Source organism: Salvia miltiorrhiza, chromosome 7, assembly GCF_028751815.1.
Source record: "Salvia miltiorrhiza cultivar Shanhuang (shh) chromosome 7, IMPLAD_Smil_shh, whole genome shotgun sequence".
Taxonomy (NCBI): domain Eukaryota; kingdom Viridiplantae; phylum Streptophyta; class Magnoliopsida; order Lamiales; family Lamiaceae; genus Salvia; species Salvia miltiorrhiza.
Window position 1 is genome coordinate 45,973,588 of NC_080393.1, and position 21,630 is coordinate 45,995,217.

Here is a 21,630-nt window from a genome sequence, read left to right on the forward strand (position 1 = left end):
CCGACTATTTTTGAACCTTTTTTTCAGCACGAAAATTAAAAAATAGTGTTTTGTGTGTAGATAAAAAAGTAAAAAAATTAAATAAAATTTTTACCAAATAAAAAAATATCTCAAGATAGATGAAACACCCAGAAAGGAAAACATCTCCAAATAAGTGGGACGGAGAGAATATTTATAAACTTTGTTTTGCAGTATTTTGTCCTTCCAAACTGTGAAAAGTATTGTTTTATATACGCGTATTGTTCAATTTCTCAAAGCTTTGTTTGTAGGATAATTTACACATGCTTTTGGATTTGAATAATTTGTGATCGGCACTTTGGAACATTACTTCCCAGAATTACAAATTCAGCCTTCAGGGAAGAAGGCAGATGTCAAAGCTCAAACCCACTAAACCCCCTCCACCCCAATGAAGAACAAACGAATGAGAAGGCTCTCAAAAAAGAAAAAAGAAAAAAAATTATAAAAATAAAAATAAAAATAAAAGAACAAAATAAAATAGGTCTCCTTTTCCCTGCCTAAAACAAGTTTACGGCAGCAACTACAAAAATTTCCTATCCATGGAAACATTCCCTCTTTAAGAGCTTCCAACATCTTGTTGCCATCATCACGTTCGTTTCGCCTTCGCATATGGCATCAGACAGACGATCATCCACACCCAGAAAATACAGCTCTCTTGGCAAAAACATCGGGTGATGGATGATCAAACGATCATATTCCGTTCTGTTGGAGATTACATATTGTTATGGTGGCTGCAGATGCTTTCTCAAAGGTACTTCCCCGAGGACTTCCAAATTCTTCCTTCAAGTGATACCACCATAACAGTGACATCATCATGGTACTTCCGACGGTCTCCTTGAGGAATGTCCAGAAGCTCGTGAAAATCCATTCCTGCAAACAACCGTATGGCTCAGAACACACAGCTAGTCTGCTGAGTGATTTTAATAACTGTAAAGAAGTAAAAAGCAACACATAGATACACTTTGCGCTGGGAAAGAATGCAGCCTGCACATTCTTTAACAGTCATGTTGCAAGCAACAAGTACACAAGCCCCTCAACTACCCCCTGTTTGCATTGCACCCAAATGAAATGAGTAATCAAGAATATCAACTGTTCTATGCCACTAGAATTTTGTTGAGCTCTATAATGTAGTTAAACTAGGCCATATAACTCATGCATACATATCCACTTATACAGTTTTTTCTTTACATGTATGAAAGGAAGTTAATCCTGTCCGTAGCCAAGAGGCAATAAAGTTCTCAGACCAATAATTTCTCATATGAAAAGATGAACAGGTGTTATTCCTCTTAACTAGTTTTGCAGTTTCCATAGGAGTATATGGACACAATAACTCCCAGAAAGTACTCTCTTGTGGAGGCGTTTGGTTTGAGTGATAAGGCGTTATTGATAAAATAATCCACGTAAATCAAGTGTTTGGTTTGCATGATTGAAGTCGTGATTGATAACACGGCCCACATCTAATCATCCAAATGAGTGATTATTTATCACCCCAAAGTTGTGTGGATTATTTAATCACCTTTCAATCCTATCAATCTTATCTATCTCATCCACCAAACCAAACGCCTAGTCATCTAGAGACTTGATCAGCTACATGCTTGAGCCCCAGTTGTGAGAGAATAGCACATTATGGAGTTGAGATGTGACGCATGAAAATATTCAGACACTAAGAAACTGCAAATAGGTTTAAGAAAGTGATGTGATATGCCTGACCCAGTATAACTTGTGGCTCGATATTTACTCAACCTTTAGTAGATTTTATAATAAACTGTCATACTTCTTTTAAGGTAAAAATGTACCAGCTTTTCTGGCAGCACGAAATAGAAGTTCCTCTATCAAGTGCTGGGCAGGGTCTCCATCAGGGAACCTCTCCATGAAATTCTGCACATGGGAAACCACTTCTTGATTGCTAAAGTACTGATACAAGCCATCAGATGAAAGCACCAAAAATTGATCTCTGGGGCACAGATGGTGGTGACGAAGGGAAGGTGAACACGAGATGTAGGGCGCAGTACCAATATAATCATTCCGAAACATTTCTAGTAAGGCATCATTCCACTTATGCTGCATCAATATGCATTACATACCATTAGTGAGATGGCAAAATGCAAAACAAAATACAAAGGAGAGCTCCGTGAAGTACATTATAGATGTTAAAAGACTACAAATGCGCTCAACCAAAAAAAATATGTTCATTTGGCTAAGAAAAAAAAGTTCTTAACAGAAACTGCAAAGTAATGAGCCAAGAGGTAGCAACCATGGAGAAGGTACTGGGGTCAGCAAAACTAGCTATTTAACATAAAAATGATGGTGAACAGACATTGAAATACATAGTATGTAGCTAAAATTTATCGGTTGTACCCAACTAATGAATAATGATTGCTGAGAATAAAATTTCTGAAGCCTGATCCTCCAACTCCATTGAAATCAGAGGTGGAAGTATGTTGCAAACAAACCTCTCCAGAATATAAATATTAATCAGGATTTATCATTAAAAGAGCGCACTTGCAAAACTTTTAGATGAAGCAAGGTTGTCTTTGTTGCACTAAAAATAAAAGACCATAGAATATAGGTTAAGCAAACTGAAGGTGGCTAACCTCTAAACGTGTCAAGTAAATAACAGCGCACTTAGCCTAAAAGCTCAAGGGAAACACTCACAAAGTGTAAAAGATACACCATGTCAACAGGCTGAAGGCTGAATGAGAAGTAAACTTTGACAGAGAATTACAAAAACAAAAAAGAAGGGCAGGGGACATACCTGTTTAAGGAATCCAGCCCCAAATGCACGGGTAACTTTGAGACGACCTTTAACTCTGTCATTTACTATACAATTGCTGTCATCTGGGTGCTCATTCTTGATTCTAATAATTTCCTGAAATTGATCATATGAAACAAATGACTGACAAAGCTAAAAAAGTTGAGGTCTGAAAGCATTTTAACACAATGCTGAAAATTCATCCACCCTCCGCCCAAACCCCTCGTCATCTGGGTGGTCATAAATAGACCATAAAATAAAATGATAGAAGCAGCAAACTGCACTCAACAGTAATGCTCCAATCCAGTACCTTTGTGATACAATAGCACAAGTAACTCCTCTAGCAATTTAGTAGGCAATAGCATCCATCCTCACTTGGTCAAAATAACTCAACCCAAGTTGCTAAAAAATCGCATTGCACCACTTTTTATAGACAATCAATTTTAGTTTTATGGGATATTACATTCATCCCCCGATGATCTGTAGCACTGCTCTGTTGAAGCTTTAAGATTTCACTCTTATATCTAATGTGCGTATTACAAAAACACTCCCCCCCCCATCCCCATGAATAAGGAAACAAATGATTTAAAAACGAAAGGGGATAGCAAAATTTAAACGCAAGAAGTAACTTAAATAAACGAAACTCTGGATGTAACTTAGCAGTGTACAACCACAACACGGTTCAATTAGAGATATTTAAATTAAATAAATTAGGTTACCTTAATTTTAAAATTCCATCCATCACTCATCATCCACTAAAACTGAAGAGATAAACCACTTTCCTTTTATTCTAATTACACTCCATTATCAAGGATTGCAAATTAAAAGGAATCCATGAGGTGATAAAGTTCTTTTAAAAGGAAACAAGGTGAACCAGTCATATCTTATCTTACTTATTGCATGCTAAGTGCATTTCCAATGCAACTTGTTACACACAATGTATACAAGAGATTCTTTCTCCGGTTCATCTGCACTACTTTCTTAATCTATGGGAAAATATTGCTTGGTGTCACGACTAGTTTATTTTCGACTAATCGCGATCTGCTTAATTGTTTGGTACTCTAATAGCATTCCCGGTCCTTTCTTGAGCTAATTTATCAAGATCAAACACTGACTAGTCAAGAATCAAACAATAATTTGTCAATAACAATAACGAGTAGAAGAATCATAAATAAGGAAGTGGAAATGAAATAAAAGTGTTTAGAACTGATCTTATGACATGGATTTTGTAACTTTATAATTTATCAGTGGGAGATAATTCCGCCTCATAGATAGTTCTTCATGGCCTAAGAGAATGCCATGAACAAGACAGATAAACAACCATAAAGTTACTTATCCAAAATGTGTATATAATGGTAACTCAAAAAAAACTTGTTGCTTGAGTGTTCTCAAATAATAAATTTCTTCACATGTTGCATATCAAATGACAAAAGTATGGAGGTCAAGTTTAGTCATATAGTACTAAATGATTGAATTACTTGGTTGCCTTTCATAAAAAGACACGCTCCACAACGGAGAACCTCTTCACAAAATTTTATGTGCACACTTCCTGATGCTTCCACATTCTTCCTGCCACACCCACACCACAATGAACTCTTAACTGACTAGAGTTCTTCTTACCAAATTCTTCAATTAGACCAATAAATTACTCATTTATAAGATTAATTTTCATTCACTTTATCGCTAGCACATAAATGTGTACTCTTAAATAAAGAGTCATACACATCTCAGTTTTCCCTTACAATCCTAACCAAACAAAATAAGCAAAAATTCTAGTTTTAACATTACCAGACTTTTATTTTTCTGAATTTAACATCCCTTTCCAGTGATCCATTCCATATGCAAAGGCCTTGAACAACCACGCAGAATGCTCTTTAGGTTGTTCGACATATTTCATGTCCATGTTATAATGACATGACACCCACACAATATTTGATGTTGTGAATTGTTCACATTGTAATACATACAGATATAAAAAGATTCCCATGCAGTAAGCAATGTGGATTTCAGTGTCTAATGCTACTTCCCCACAATGTTGCTTAGTGAATTTCCTATGCAAATTTCCTTCCTAATTTGCCCACTTCCATCCTATTCCCACTAAAGTTTTGGAAAAGTGTTAGCATGTATCTGTTCATTCCATAATCCTAAACTGTTAACATACTTTTGTAGCAACTTGCTATATGACTTCATAAGTCACTACCTTCTAATATTGTTGATCATCAGACTTTATTCAAGATATTCCTAACATTTAATTTATTATGCTTTACTAATCAAGCTCATAAATAAAAGTTTCATTCATTGATTCTACATTAATGCTATAGGGCATACAGACGATCAAAACCAATCATTCTCACTTCAAAGGATGAAGTAAGTATGACAGCCTGAAACTTCGATGACCATGCAAGTAAGCCAGTAGCTTCTTACTACTGAAAACTTAGGTCTTAGAGATACACACATACCAACAGTGGCAATATGTACATGGTCAATTCCTAACAAGAATAATTAAGAATTTAAGGATATATACTAGCATCACTTTCTGTTAATATCAATGTGAGACCAACTGCATAATGGAACCCTATAAGGCCATATAGTTATTTACCACCATCTAAAGCGTTTGAGAAGATCACCGATTTCAGTAACAAGAAAAGTAATATATATATATAAAAAATATTGTTAAACTTGAAACCTCTAACAAAGGTGAAGTCCAGAACTCTAATATCACATCTTAAATTTAAATTAACAAAAACATTCACTTTTCACTTACAAACAGCAAAGAAGGTGAGAGAAAGAAAAGTAAATCCCACTTATTGCTTAAAATCTCACAAGCATAGTCATTGTTGAAAATAGCTAATTGAAATATTGAACACTAGAGCACCCTTCCTGTCAATTGTCAGTTCCAGAACCTTACTCATTAGGGAAATAACAATTTTTACGCATTCCAATGTTTAAACCATTTGCAGTGTAAAATTCCATAGTAAAAATATTTCTTTAACCAGACCACCCAAGGGTCTACAGCATGATAAACATACATGGGATTCGGCCGCCCATGTCTGTACAATTTTTAGGCAATTAGGTCACTTAGGTGAAGTGGCAGCTAGTTCCCCCAAGCCAAATTGTGTTGAGTATGCAAGATGAGATAATGCTTTTTGTAAGTATTTGCTGTGAGTATAATGTGCAAATAAGCAATGACTTGTGTTCTGGCTGGCACAGTAACAGGAGTTGTCCAAGTGAACTATGTAATAATGCCAATCCATTTTATGTGTTGAAAATGTTGGGACTTGGGAAAAAATAACTTTACAATGACAGTCCAAACCAGCTATTGGCTCATCTTCAAGCTCCTGCTCAATCTTGCATGAGCTAAGTAGTCCAGCTCGTATCTTTGCTTCTCCTTTAATATATCATATTAAGATATTTTTGGTCAATTTGGCGCAGCAATTAATATTGACAAGAGTTGAGGGTTAATGAAAATATTTCTTGTTGGACCTGCATAAACAAGTCTCTCTCCTACTTTATCTAGTTCCACAAATGATTAAAAGTCTCCATTTTGTATAGCATATGATAATTCAACTCAAGACCTTAAGCCTAGTTTCTTGCTTGAGATATCTTAAGCTCAAAAGTGCAGGGAGAATTAGTCATTTTGACCTTATTATCATCACTTTATATTTTCAAATGTTTATCACCTTTTGTCTGTGAGAACTATTTAACTAATTGAGTTGGTTATGATTTGTACAAAAAGTGGCTTGTAGCGTGTGTTGTAATTTAACAATCTAGTATCATTCTGGTTATCCCAGTAACTTTCTTTCAATGGGTAAACAATAATATTTTGTTTTATTTTTAAATAATATAAGTACAATGGAATGAGGAATCCTGCATAAAAATGTAACATGTGACACCATCCTAGTTACTTCATAACATGCAAGAATAGAAATTCTGTGCAATAGCTTTTTTGAACATCCTAGGTTTTTATAAGTTTCCTATGCTCACTAACATCTAGATATATCTACAGCTCCACCAAATATTATACCTAAATTACCACAACTTTTGTATCCATCTTTACTAATCACACCATAATTGCATCCAAAAATTCAGTTGACATATCTCCATCCATGAACTTCATTCTTCTTGGTCTTTCCCTAACAATAAATAGCTGAATCAAGATGCCTTAAGTTGATACCCATCTCTCTTCAAGAGTATTTCCCGACAATGTCTACAAACAGACCTCAAGACCTTCCATCTAAAGGATGTATTATTGAATGTGTGTTTTACTAGTTAATCTCAAGTCAAAATGAAATCCCAACCGAAGTAAATTGACAAAACCTATATACCTCAAAAAACCTTAAATAAAATTCGCAGCGAGCAAGAGATCCCTCAAATTACAACATATTTTACCCAGACTGAAATTGGGAAAGTGCATCAAGCTTAAAGTATATTGAAAGGGACCTTCTTCTTAGATGGGTGAATTCTGTACTTTTCCCAATCAAAAGTAATAATTTGAGAATCTATAGGAATTACCATAGGCTATAACCATCTTAACTCAAAGCAGCACAATGATACTTGCAATCTAACAGTTCCAACTATTCATGGAATATTGAGTCAAAAGCAAGATTCAGAAACAAGCCAAGTGGCATATATTATACCAAGTATCTCAAGCAACAAGGAGGGAGTGTTACCTCTTCTATGCTTGTGCTATGGTCAGTCGATAATTGCAACGCAGTCAAACCAATGGGTTGATGAGCATGAGCTTCATCTACAGCTTTACTCTCCCTCTGACTGACAGCAGAGAACTCTTCAACTATGCCCTCGCCATTAAACCCATAATCCCCGGAACCTTGCAGTTCTGTATCACAGGTTACCTCTTCTGGCTCGAACTGAGCCACAATGGCTCGACTATCCCCAACGTTCATCACATACACATCGTCATCCCTCATCAACGCAACCAACAAGCAAGAACCCATCAATGCAAGCTCCGGGTAACGATCAAGAACCCTGTCAGTCATATCTAAGTATGCCTGCTCTGTCACTTCAAGTGCTCTAGACATTGCACTTAATACTAGCTCGTGATCAACTAATCCTACCTTTCTTTTCCTACCAGTTCTACTAGTTCTCTCCATCTCAACCTCCCCATCACCTGCTACATTGCTCTCCCTCATTTCCTCAATTGCTTTCTGTTTCCCCTCCAACCAAAATTTCCAGGGAAATAATCTGTTGCCCTCCTTCTCCTTATGCCTATTCAACAACCCATGTTTTAGTTTTGACAACAATAAAGACCTCCTACTCACTGCTGAACCTGCGTTGTTCACACTCAAAGCATCATCGACTGAAAAGGCAAATCTTTCAGAACCTGATAGATCAAGCCCATCTTCGGGATCATCCTCCACCAAAAATTCCCATAACCTCCTCCTCCTAACTTCTATTTGCTCCCCTCCAAACATCACTTTTTTAACTAATCTTGGCTCTACTTGGCCTTCTTTGCTTTCTAGATCTTGTCGATCATCTGTATTAACATCAGAAGGGTTAGAATTCCCCGTTACATCTGCAGTTTCTGAAGCTGCAACTGCATCCTCTGAATCCCAAAACAAACCCTCTAATTCATTATACATGGCTTTGTACAAATGGCTCATGAGGAATTCCGGGGCATCAGGTCCATTGAATCCATCATAAATTCCAACAAACAGCCAACCTAACTCCTCCGATACAACCACATGGACCCGGTCCTCCCCTGCCTTACCCAATGCCCACTGCACATTGCCCTCACAGCCAATCTGTGCCGCCTCTCTGCAGCCATCGCTTCCCGGTGGAGCATCCTTCCGCTGCCCCCCTCCACTAATGAAATTCCTTACAGGCACCACAGAGAAGTTACGGTACAATGCGTTGCGAATTCCCGAAATGCTTTTCTTCTTCCTCTTCTTAACATACATGCCCCCAAGTGGCGCCGAAAACGGCACGCCCCCATTGCTGTCGCCCGGGGGAGCGCCGTCCAGCGGGCCAGAGAGGGCGCCGCGCTCGATCGGGCCAGACATGAAGAAAGCTCTCTCCAGCGGGCCCGAAGGCTGCTGCTCCCCGCCGCGCGGCACCCGCTGCAGGGGCAAGGCGCTAAACGACGACGTACTCTCGAACCCGTCCAGCAGAACATTGGGCGGCCCGGCTCCAGCCACAAAACCCTTGCTGCTGCCGCAATTATTCTGATAGTGGTGGTGATTAGGGGCGTCGGCGGCGGCATCCGTGCAGATGTCGTCGAGCTGGAGGACGGTTATGGGGGTGGAGGTGTTGGCGCTGACGGAGGCGCCGGAGATGGCCCGGAACCCGGTCTCCGGGTAACCCGGCGGTTTGGAGGGGCGCGGATCGTCGAAGCGGAGGGACTGTGAGGGAGAGACGAAGCGATCGGAGTGAGTGGGGGAGATGAACCGCGCCGACGAGCGGACGTAGCAGAAGGAGTGGCCGAGGGTTTCATCGTTGCCGCCGAAAATGGCATCCGGCTCCGACCGGTTTGGACCGGCGGCGGCCGGATTGAAACAGGGGAACACCTGCGAGAACCCCGCCCCCATCACATCCCACGATTCATCCTAACCCCAGCCCCGAAGCAGAAAAGGGAAATTTTCCGAAAGATATGAATGAATATTTTCCCCAGAGAGGGAAAAAAATCCGAGTTGAATCCTCGGTGCGTATCCAAGTGGTGGAAGGAATGCTGAGAAAGTGCGTGATAAAATGAAAGGGGGGAATGGGGGAAGGTAGAGAAGGTGGAGAAGGTGGAAGTAGTAGTGTTGGTAGTAGTAGGTGTTTGTGTTTCTCCTTTCGTTTTTCGAGAGAGAGAGAGAGGGGGAGAGAGTCAGAGAGCTGAGACTACAGTTAGGAGAGAGAAACACAGGAGAGAGAGACAGATACTAACTGGGTTTTAATCGCCTGTTTCTCTCCCTACCTCATGTTTTCCAAATAATCGAGTTTATGCTTACATGTCATTACTAAAATTAGAGATAATAATAATGTAAAATTTCTATTTTGATCGTCCCACCTATCTTCAAAGCTTTCTTTATTTGACAAAAATACTACTTCCTCCGTTTTTTATAAAGTGTCACCAACCGTCAAAATACACATACCAATAAAATAAGATATTTTACATTTGTAACCTTATTAATTATCATAATAAATGCATATATACAACTAATTATTATATTCATACAAGTATTAAATAAGGATAAAATAGAAAAAAATGTCATAAATATACTCTCAAATTTTACATTTACACTTTTTATTTATTTTTTCATTTACACACGAAACACATATATTTCTTAATTTCGTGCCCAAAAAAAATTCTCATTATAAATGGGGGAGTAAATTTTAAAGAAATTTTGATTTTGTACACTATAAATAAAATATGTATATAAATAATCATAATTTTAATCGATTTTGATTTTTGCAATTGAGATCGATTTATCTTCAAATTATTATTGACATAATTATGTGATTTTTGACTATCTTAAATTTTCAGACGATGATATTATTAATTTTGAGAAAAAATCATCTTGATTGTAAAATTAAATTTATAGATTTTTGTGATTCGTAAAATAAGAACTTGGCCAAATTCCACAGTTTACAAGTCATTATTCCTAAAATTAGTTTGTTATCATTCTTAGTAAATTAATTTGTCATCAATGAACACAAATGAGTAATACGTTGAGCTATATTTATAGCTGGTAGTTAACAAAACACCTGAAATATATAAATGCGAGCATTTATTTATGAAATTTAGTGAAGCGGGTGGTAGAGCGAGTGCAGGATAAGTGAGAAGTAGGTGATTGGAGCAAGCGAGGTGAGAGAAAGAGAGGGAGAGGCATTTGAAAATATTTTAGTTGGGGGGTGCTGACCTAGCAAACTCTTTCATTGTTTTCAAAAATTTGGAGGGATGGGGCCCACGTAAGAAAAAAGAGCCAGGTGCTGGATTTTTTTTCCTTCTGCAAAAGACCAAATTAGACATGAGGATTAGGGAAAATGACAAATGAGGACCATCGCATTGCAGCAAGGGTCAACGTGGAAAAGCCTGGACTAGCCTTTGTCTCTATTTTTCTCCCTTTTTTGATACAATCGAAATTAAAATATAAATATGGAGTAATATTTTACTATTACTAATTTTTTTACTTTTGTCGTTTCTATGGGGTCTTGACTCTTGTGTCCAAACAAAGGTCCAAGTCCAACTATGCAAACTGGATACTCTGCTATCCTGCCTTTTGGTCAGCTCTTCTTTTGGGGAGTTTAAAAAAATATGTATTCACATCATATCATATCTCATCTACTATTCTATTTTATTTGGGAGACTTTATTATATGTGCATCAATATCATCATCCAGTATAGAATAAGTACTATTTTAGAAGTATTGGGTCTTGTTTGGAGCATTCGCATCGGTTGGCTCGTCGGTCTGGGCCAGTCGAGGCAACGTGCCAACCGATGCATGCTTTCTTGACTTGAGCACTGTCGAAAATGACAATGGAGCAACAAGAAATACATGCGTACCGAGTGACTGAAATTTTAGTATGAAGGAGAGTTGAAGATGATTGATTTTCATATTTTAAATTTATGTAATTTTATGTAATTTAAATTGTAGTAACTTTAATTTAAGTAATTCTCTTATTTAAATTTGTATTTTTTTAAAATTAAATTAAAAATTAAAAACTCAAAACTTATTAATAGAATTATTGGGTCTTGTTTAGTTCCATATTAGCTACGATTTCATATTTTCCCAGGATATAAGTTTATGTTTGACTTTAACAATAAACCTTAAATCCTAATCTTGTATTGTTATAAATAGAAGTTCTTTAATCCTCTTAATAGCATGTTCCTATATTGATTATTCTCCATTGTTTTCTTCTTCTTTCTAATTTCTCTCTAGTTTACAAGTTCTCGTTCTACTTTTCTTTATAGTCATTTGATTAGATTACTTAAGGTACTATTATAGATTTTAGGGAAAAGGTGCAGATGCACCCTTGTAGTGGTAGCCCCTATAACGTATAGCTCCCCTTACTCACTGTGTGTGCAAATAGGCCCCAAAGTCCAAAAAATCGATCAATTAAACCCCTTTGACTAACAATTGTTAGTCAAATGTTAGTCAAAAAAAAAATTTACCCCCAATTTCTTTCTTCTTCAATTTTTACCCCCAATTTCTATCCCCAATTCCAATTAAGCCCTCGCCGACATCTCCATCGGCGCTGCCGGTAGCCTCTTCCTCAATCCGGCGCCGCCATCACCACCGCCACCACCGAGGTCAATACTAGTAAACAAAGGAAGAATGGTGTCAAACTCCATTTCACTTCCTTTTTTTTACAATTGATGCACCCTCGCTCCAGCGAAGGGAAGTTTGAAACTTTTCTTTGTAGACATTGCAGTGAAATTGTAAAGACATGTGGGTATTATGCCTGAGATGTTGTTGTTGGAGAGATCCAATATTTGGAGTGAGCTCAACCGGCAAATCTCTGAAGATATCTCACCATTCAGACTATTGGAGCGCAATATGAGAATCCTCAACTGGACTAGGCTTGTTCCTATCCACGTTGGTATATTCCCACCAAGATTGTTGTCTGCAAACCATATCTTCACTAAATTCGGTGCAGTTATGCATTGTCGCAGCCCGATATAGCCAGTGATAGCGTATACCAAGTATCGTACGACTAATAAAAGAAATAGTGAAAGAAATAGAAACTAGTATTATTCCCGTGCGATGCACGGTGATACCTATTTAATTAAAATAGTAAAAAAATTACTATATTTTTAGAATATTATATTTAGAAAATAAAATTCTATAAATTACTTATATTTTTATATAAAATAGCTCTAATAAAGGATATCAGCATTAAAATGAAGATGAAACCATTTTATAGTTTGAGGCTTATCAAATAATTGACTAAGATCTTGACAAAACATTTTTATCTAATGATTATTATTATCTATTTAAAAATTCCACAAAAATATATAGATGTTTTTCTATCAAATTTTCTATTAGTCTTGAAAGGGTTTTTGGAACTTTTAATTACTTTTTACTGATTTGGATTTCACAACATATTTTTTTGAGGCGTTAATTGACTGTAAATCCACAAATTATTAGTGAATTTTGGTTTGCATTTCATTAAATTGCATAAACATTAAAAAGAAATGCAAATCATATTTTTTTCTTTGTATTAGCACATCATTTAAATTTACTGAAATTGCATTCATTTTATTTTGAAAAAATTATGAAAATGTGATAAATTATATCAATAGAAAAATTATAACAAACAAATATCTGTATAATCTAGAGTAGACGAAACGAATAAAAATAATTAGAAATAAAAAATTATATCCATAAATAGTAAGGTGCTTTTTGGCTGGAAAATATAAATTACTATTTTTGAAAGTGGTTGTGCTTATATATATAATATAGAAAATTATCTATATAGTTTCTAAAAATTACAATAAAAAAAATTAATTCTAAAAATAGTAAAGTGATTTTGGCGGGAAAATATAACTTACTATTTATATTAATGGTTGAGCTTTTATATATATATATAGATACATCTTGTTTTAGCGGAAGCAATTGCAAACTTTACTCATTTTCAAGAAAGATGTTAAGACTAAAATAATTACTAGCTTGGGTAAACATAATTAAGCAATTGAAACTTAGCAAGGGTTTGAGAAGTATTTCCCTTAAGGGATATTACAGGCATAAGCAAGTTGAATAAAGAGTTTCATCAGAGTTGTGCAGCGAGATGCGTTACTATATGTGTGAAGACATATAGCAGGGAGTTCAAATTCTTATAGAGTCAAAGCTTATAAAGATAAGTATGAGACATAGGAAAGACACAGCCAACTGACAATTCCAACAGCCTTCACCCATCCTCGCGCCAAGCCAGACCTGCACATTTAGAAATACATGCAGGGCTGAGTACGTGAAAGCACTCAGTGGACTCATGCCGGAAATAATTGAAATGTTGCTCTTAGAGCTATATGTCAACCTTGCCTTTTTCAATGCATCAACAGGATTTAGTGAGATTAAAAATACATGTTCATGTTTTTCTGTCATAAACTCATTTGCATCATCATAATAATATCATTAGTCTGCAGGCATTATATTCAGGGTATGTGCCAACTATGAGAACTCATATAACATATATATACTAGGTGAAGAGAAAGAGGCCTCCTTCAAATCACCGTGACCGGCCGAATAGAGACGGCTCACGATCACCTCTGCGCACAAAACCTTTACTGTCATATAGATCAGTTAAAGGCCGATATCTTGCATCATGATCATAATCATGTCTTTCATAGAGGCAACATACCACATCTCATTCTCATAAATATGGCAAGTTGACAATTTTCATAATACTCATTAATAATACATCAACATGCTTCATTTTCATAAGATTCATCAATAATAATTCAACATGCTTCATTTTCATAAGAATTTGCATTTGAACTCATTATCATGGTAGCTAGCCATAATAGAGTTAGAATAAAGCCCACCTGTCTCAGGGATCGATGACGTAACGCTCAGAGTCGTACTAACGCCGGCCGTCACTCGAACCTTTGGTGGTGCACGTGGTTTAGATTGCCATGTGACAAAATAAACTCTAGTTAGAATTTCATCTAACTAATATCTCAATACTTATGCTTTCATCATATGCTTAATCTCATCTTATAACTTCTCTACTATTTACCCAATTGGAGCTCCCAATCTAATTGGATATCTTACCCAATTAAAAGACTCTCAATCCTAGGTAAATAGTATTCATAAAAATCACATAGTCATTCATGCTTCAAATTACACAATTAATCCATATAATATATATATATGAATTATCTCAATACTCAAGTGACTTAAAAGTCACTCTATGAACTTGAAATTTTTTTTTTCCTTGTAAATAAATACTCAAATAATCATGTAAGCTTGGGAAAATATATAAAATTTTCTAGTAGTATTTTCATGCCATAAGATGGTGTATTATTTCACCAAAACTTTAAAATCCTCAAAACAAATTCAAAGTAGAAATTTTCGGACTCCTATAGTTTTACCATTCTGCTCTGCCTCAACTTTAAAGAATAAACTGTTTTGACTCAGAAATCTCCTGGATTCGAGACTTACACCGTTGAAAACCTTTATGAGTCTAGTTTTATTTAAAAAAAAGTAGAGTGAAAAACTCCAAGTGGTTTACGAGATATGGGTGTTTTCCCACAGTCTACCAGATTCGGCAGTTTTGCACGAATGGAAGTTAAGATTTTTGAAAAATAGTAAACGTTGACCAAATGGTTTGAAATTTGATGTGCATCTATATAGCACATGTATATTTCTACCATAAAAATTTTGGAGGCTGAATGTTTTTTAAAGTTACTGAAAAGTATGACTCTAGGGACTGCCTTTCTAAATTTCCTGCGGAAATGCGCAGTAAAAGATTTATATTTTAAAAAGGTAGTAAACGAAGTCCAAATGACTTGAAATTTTACCATAGTCCTCAAGACACATATATCTAAACTCTGTAAAATTTTGAAGATTTTTGAACGAGGGAAACCTCATCGACTGATCAGTCCAGGACGTAAGAAAACTTCTCAAAATGGTTGAAATTATCACATATGCACATATCACCTTAGATCTATACTTTCATCACCATTCTCATGCATTTTTACACTAATAACTCATCATGCTTCAACTATCATAACATATAACCCTCTTAAGGGTTTTCAAGAAATATCTTCCATTCTCATGCATCTAACATGAAGAAGGGTATAAGCATATGAAAAGTAGTGAAAGTTTGAAAGGAGTTCATAACACTTCCCTTCATCATGATTTTCGAAAATCATAAGAGTAGAGAGGGGACTATCATGCTTCAATATGCTTCAATATACATGCTTATACATCATGAAAATATATATATATAACATAAGAGGAGGATTGAGGTTGCTACCAACAAGATCAATGGAGGTGGAGTAGAGGATGATGCGTAGGATTCTTGAAGCTTGAGCTTGAAGATGAACACTTTAGGAAACCTTAGTTCTTACTATATTTGGTGGAACAAAAAGAAAGTGAGGTGAAGTGAAGAGGGGAGGGGCTGCCGAATGGAGAAGAAAAAGGAGAAGAGGGGAACTTGCTTTGATGAGATGATGTGATGGTGTGATTGCTTCATTCAATGCATATCTTGAAATAAATGGGATGATAATGGTGAAGATGTCATGCTCTTAATGTGCAGGAGAGTGAGAAGAGAGAAGGAAAGAAGGGAGAAGAGAGAGAGCCGAGCAAGGGGGGGGGGGGGGGGGAGGAGGAAGATTGTGCATGTGCATTGTGAGCTTGAATTGAGGGATCTTGTTTGGCTAGTTAGGGTAGCCTCTTAGGGGAGTGGTTAATGTGCATGTGTGTTCATTTATGGGAGAAGAAGGGAGTAATGAGGGAGAGAGTAAGAGAGAGAGACCGAGAGAGAGGGTGAGAGAGATCGAGAGAGAAAGAGAGATGCATCTATATATATATATATATATATAGGGAGAGGTTCAAGAAAGAACCATAAATAAAAGAAGACCGGAGAACCATTTTCAGCCATTCGATCATCAAGATCTACGGTGGATGCATCATCTTGTTGGATGAATGCAGATCCTGGGTTCGAATCCTGAAGGGAGCATTTTTTTTTTATTTTTTTAGTGCATTAATTTTAACAGCGAATGCATTAATTTTTACAGTGGATGCATTAGATTTGATGGTTCTCCCGTTCTCACAAATAATGTAGTTCTCTCTAGAACCACACCCTATATATATATATATATATATATATATATATCTATATACATATATATATATACTTGAATAACTATAACTCTTATTTAGTATGTGGGAAAAATATATCTCATGAAAATATATTTATTCATGTGAGGAAAAATTATCTCAATTATGATATATCTAATATCATAATAACAATGCATCAATAAAGTATATGTGAATATTCTACCACGTAAAATATTAATATCACATAGACATTTCAATAAAAATATAGGGCGAAGATAGGTTTCTCAATAAGAGAATTTATATGACCCGAGAAAAATAAAATCGCTTTCTATAATTCTCAAAAATAATTCTTATCTCATTTATTCGCCCCCGTGCATAACTCCTCTAGCTACTATTTAAAAACTCAATTTAAATCGAGCTAGGGCACAAATAGTTTCTCAAAATACGGGGTGTTACATCCTTACCCCCTTAAAAAAATTTCGTCCCGAAATTTGAAATCTCACCTTCGGGAAACAACTCTGGATATTTTTCCTTCATTTTATCCTCCAATTCCCAAGTTGCTTCTTCTTGCCCGTGATGTCTCCATTGTATTTTGACCAAGGCAATTGACTTATTTCTCAACTGTTGGATCTTTCTATCCAACACAGCTTCGGGCCTTTCTTCATATTTCAAGTCCGGTTCAAGAGATATATCATCTCGATGAATAACATGCTTCGGGTCAAACACGTATTTTCTCAATTGCGACACGTGAAAGGCATTGTGAACATTCGCGAAATTTGGAGGTAACGCGAGTCTATAGGCAACAGGGCCTACTTTTTCCAATACGTCGTATGGGCCTATAAATCTAGGCTTGAGCTTTCCTTTTATACCGAATCGGTGAATCCCTCGAGAAGGGGAAACTTTCAAAAAAACTTTACTTCCCACTTCAAATTGAATCTCTGTGCGTCTAGTGTCGGCATAAGATTTTTGGCGATCTTGAGCTTCTTTAATTCGTTGCCGAATTTGTCTCACAGTTGTGATCATTTCTTCCACTGCGTCAGGACCTAACACTTTTCTTTCTCCCACTTCATCCCAATAAAGCGGAGATCTACATTTTCTTCCATAGAGGGCTTCATATGGTGCCATGTTAATAGTTGTTTGGAAACTGTTATTGTAGGCAAATTCAATCAGGGGTAACACTTGTTCCCATTGAGCTCCTCTATCTAACACTACAGTCCGAATCATATCTTCCAAAACTTGTATAGTTCTTTCAGACTGTCCATCCGTCTGTGGATGAAAAGCTGTGCTAAAATTCAATTTGGTACCCACTACAGTTTTATTCCCTTGCTTTAAGGTGGTAAACTCCATCTCCTTCTTTTTCCTATAGCTTCTGGGTATAAACTTCTCACACAGAGCAGTCTTAAAAAGCTCCCAAGTGAGTTCATCTAACTGCTCCGGGGCCATAGTTTTCTGCTTTGCTTCCCACCAACAGTCGGCGGTTCCTTTCAGCTGGTAAGACACGCACATAAGACGTTCTGCGTCGTTGCATCTCAAAAATCGAAAGATTCGTTCCATAGCACGAATCCATTCTTCAGTTTCGGCAGGGTCTCCCGTGCCTGTGAAAGTCGGTGGGTTCTGTCTTAAGAAAAGTTCTTTCACTCTCCTATCTTGAGGTGGAGGCGGCGGCGTAGGTTCTCTGGGTTCTTCCTCATTTACGGGTACATTTCTGTACACTCTTCGTGGAGGCATTATGACAATCTACAAGTTTGATCAAAAGATAAGTTCCTCTATATGACAAGGCTCATCATACTCTAATCTTATAGCTGAGTAATTTACTACATATCATGCATCTCATATATATATATATATATATGTATATACACACATTATCACATAGAGTATACTCAATGCATCAAAGTACTCTGTTTTCAATCAATGTATACAAATTGACAATTACTATATAACAATGCATCAAAACAGGTAATCACATTTCTCATTTAGTAAAAAATGGCCACTTTGGCCCAACATGTATATATCGTGAAAATTGCCTCAGCGAGGACTTCTTTTGTACAAAATGTATACTATGATCTATAACTGCTATAGGTCAGTACAAAGTACTACTCTGTTAAAGACCTATCTACTGCATCAATACTGCGTCTATGTACAATCAGCCCTACAACTGGGTACAGATACTATCCGTTACCCGTGTACTATAGGGGCCTAACAAAATAAGTACAAGCCCTGGCCTGGGATGGAACTATCCATTGCCAGCCAAAACTATGGGCTATCTAAACAAAGCTACCATATACATATGCATCACTACTCAATACTATCATATCAAAACCATATCCATCCATGACCTCTACCATCACCCCGGCTACCATCGTCACTCCCATCCTCCGTAGCATCATCACCATCGTCCTCTCGAGCATCACCCAATCGAGGCACACGAGGCACGCCGTCCTCACTGTCAGAGTCGGCACGGTGGAACGGGTCATAAGCGGCTCTCTCCCGAATCGGGTCTCCTCGAGGGGCGTCCGTCTCGAAGGCCAGGCCCATGCTAGAAAGATCCAAAGGCTGTGAGGTGAGAGTCCCAACAACCGGGACTGATCCTGCGTCGTCCTCCGGGTCTCTAGCCATCCCCGAGGATCGTGAAGGCCCTGGTGCGAATGGGTCAACATCGGCCATAGTGATCTCACCCTCTCCAACAGCAGGGAGGGGAGGAACAGGAAGGGTCTCGCGGATGGGGCTCATCAGCTGCTCAGTGGTATCGATGGTCATCGGGGTAACAAAGGATAAATATCCGAAGGTCGGGGAGTACATCCCGGGAGAGTACATGGGGTAGTGAGGGTCCAAGACATCAATAGGAGAAATCTCTTCCTCGGGCAGAGTGCCCTGAGGAAGTGCAGGAATAGGGTCATCAATCGGCTGGGAGCTAAGGAGCTCTAGTCCCAATGCCATAAGGGGATCCTCAGTCTCAGGAAGACCCTGAGGCTGACTCTCTGCCTCACCCTTTCGGGTGTCACTCTCCGTCAGGTAAAAGTAGGGTGGGTTCGCATAAATCACGAACCGGCTCAACAGAATGGATAGGTACTCCGGAAATCGCACCTCAAAACCTCCTGGTGCCAACGGGCTATAGAAGTCTGGGGCGATGAAATGACACCAAGCCTGCCAGTGGGGTGGCATCCTATATGGCAAGATCTGCATGGCCTGCTGCGCTGTGACCCCATGCTCTACGGCGTCAATCCACCTATGGTGGAAGCGGGCTAAGAACTCTCCAATAGTCTCGTGGTGCTCCAGAGTACAGTCATAGAAAGCCTGTACTATGTCAAATCCCTCTGCCATGCTAAAAAAATAACAACTCGTGTTACTCAACTAAGTCAAGAATGACTTACTCGTTTAGTACTCAATAACATACTTGCTTGTCGATGTTCCTCTATGATTCTCATAGTGAATCGGTATCAACATTGATTCCGATAAAAATTCCACCATCTTTCTTATTAAATCAACCAAAACAAGTATCAATAACATTGCATCATGCACTAATCGGGCCTCTTTCTCAACTTATAAATATCATTTATCATCAACTTGATCAATTGCATATCTCATGCTCATAAGAAACTTTAACTTTAACTATGCATACCTCGTCAAGCTGGCGGAGATGGGGTGTTGGCTCTTGTCAGTGACATAACTCTTTTGGTCTAAGACTCTAGCTTAGACTAATAGACTCAATCAAGAAGAGACTCTATAAGGGATTATGCTCAGAGCAGACGAGTCTGCTCTGATACCACTCTGTCGCAGCCCGATATAGCCAGTGATAGCGTATACCAAGTATCGTACGACTAATAAAAGAAATAGTGAAAGAAATAGAAATACATCTTGTTTTAGCGGAAGCAAATGCAAACTTTACTCATTTTCAAGAAAGATGTTAAGACTAAAATAATTACTAGCTTGGGTAAACATAATTAAGCAATTGAAACTTAGCAAGGGTTTGAGAAGTATTTCCCTTAAGGGATATTACAGGCATAAGCAAATGAAATAAAGAGTTTCATCAGAGTTGTGCAGCGAGATGCGTTACTATATGTGTGAAGACATATAGCAGGGAGTTCAAATTCTTATAGAGTCAAAGCTTATAAAGATAATGTGAGACATAGGAAAGACACAGCCAACTGACAATTCCAACAGCCTTCACCCATCCTCGCGCCAAGCCAGACCTGCACATTTAGAAATACATGCAGGGCTGAGTACCAAAAGGCACTCAGTGGACTCATGCCGGAAATAATTGAAATGTTGCTCTTAGAGCTATATGTCAACCTTGCCCTTTTCAATGCATCAACAGGATTTAACTGGGATTAAAAATACCTGTTCATGTTTTTCTGTCATAAACTCATTTGCATCATCATAATAATATCATTAGTCTGCAGACATTATATTCAGGGTATGTGCCAACTATGAGAACTCATATAACATATATATACTAGGTGAAGAGAAGGAGGCCTCCTTCAAATCACCGTGACCGGCCGACTAAAGACGGCTCACGATCACCTCTGCGCACAAAACCTTTACTGTCATATAAATCAGTCAAAGGCCGATATCTTGCATCATGATCATAATCATGTCTTTCATAGAGGCAACATACCACATCTCATTCTCATCAATAATAAATATGGCAAGTTGACAATTTTCATAATACTCATCAATAATGCTTCAACATGCTTCATTTTCATAAGATTCATCAATAATGCTTCAACATGCTTCATTTTCGTAATAATTTGCATTTGAACTCATTATCATGGTAGCTAGCCATAATAGAGTTAGAATAAAGCCCACCTGTCTCAGGGGTCTCGATGACGTAACGCTCAGAGTCGTACTAACGCCGACCGTCACTCGAACCTTTGGTGGTGCACGTGGTTTAGATTGCCATGTGACAAAATAAACTCTAGTTAGAATTTCATCTAACTAATATCTCAATACTTATGCTTGCATCAATGCTTAATCTCATCTTATAACTTCTCCACTATTTACCCAATTGGACCTCCCAATCTAATTGGATATCTTACCCAATTAAAAGACTCTCAATCCTAGGTAAATAGCATTCAAAAATCACTTAATCATTCATGCTTCAAATAAACAAATATTTCACATAATAATATA

The 21,630-nt window shown here is 37.5% G+C and overlaps 1 protein-coding gene and 1 long non-coding RNA gene across 3 annotated transcripts; both read right to left on the bottom strand.

Moving 5' to 3' along the window:
- Window positions 1-285: 285 nt before the first annotated feature.
- LOC130992777 (protein phosphatase 2C 29) lies at window positions 286-9,663 on the bottom strand. 2 transcript variants are annotated; one of them, XM_057917532.1, is made up of 4 exons: window positions 7,441-9,663; window positions 2,774-2,887; window positions 1,815-1,896; window positions 286-888 (listed from the first exon to the last, which is right to left on the bottom strand). In XM_057917532.1, exons 1-4 carry the CDS (start codon window positions 9,313-9,315, stop codon window positions 764-766), a joined length of 2,196 nt encoding a protein of 731 aa, XP_057773515.1. In that variant the 5' UTR covers window positions 9,316-9,663; the 3' UTR covers window positions 286-763. The 2 variants fall into 2 exon arrangements, with proteins under 2 accessions (XP_057773515.1, XP_057773514.1); XM_057917531.1 differs by having other exon boundaries at window positions 1,815-2,079.
- A 3,725-nt stretch (window positions 9,664-13,388) lies between these two features.
- LOC130992778 (uncharacterized) lies at window positions 13,389-14,371 on the bottom strand. Its single transcript, XR_009091391.1, has 2 exons — window positions 14,256-14,371; window positions 13,389-13,647 (listed from the first exon to the last, which is right to left on the bottom strand). It is a non-coding gene; the product is annotated as an uncharacterized LOC130992778 (long non-coding RNA).
- Window positions 14,372-21,630: the final 7,259 nt, after the last annotated feature.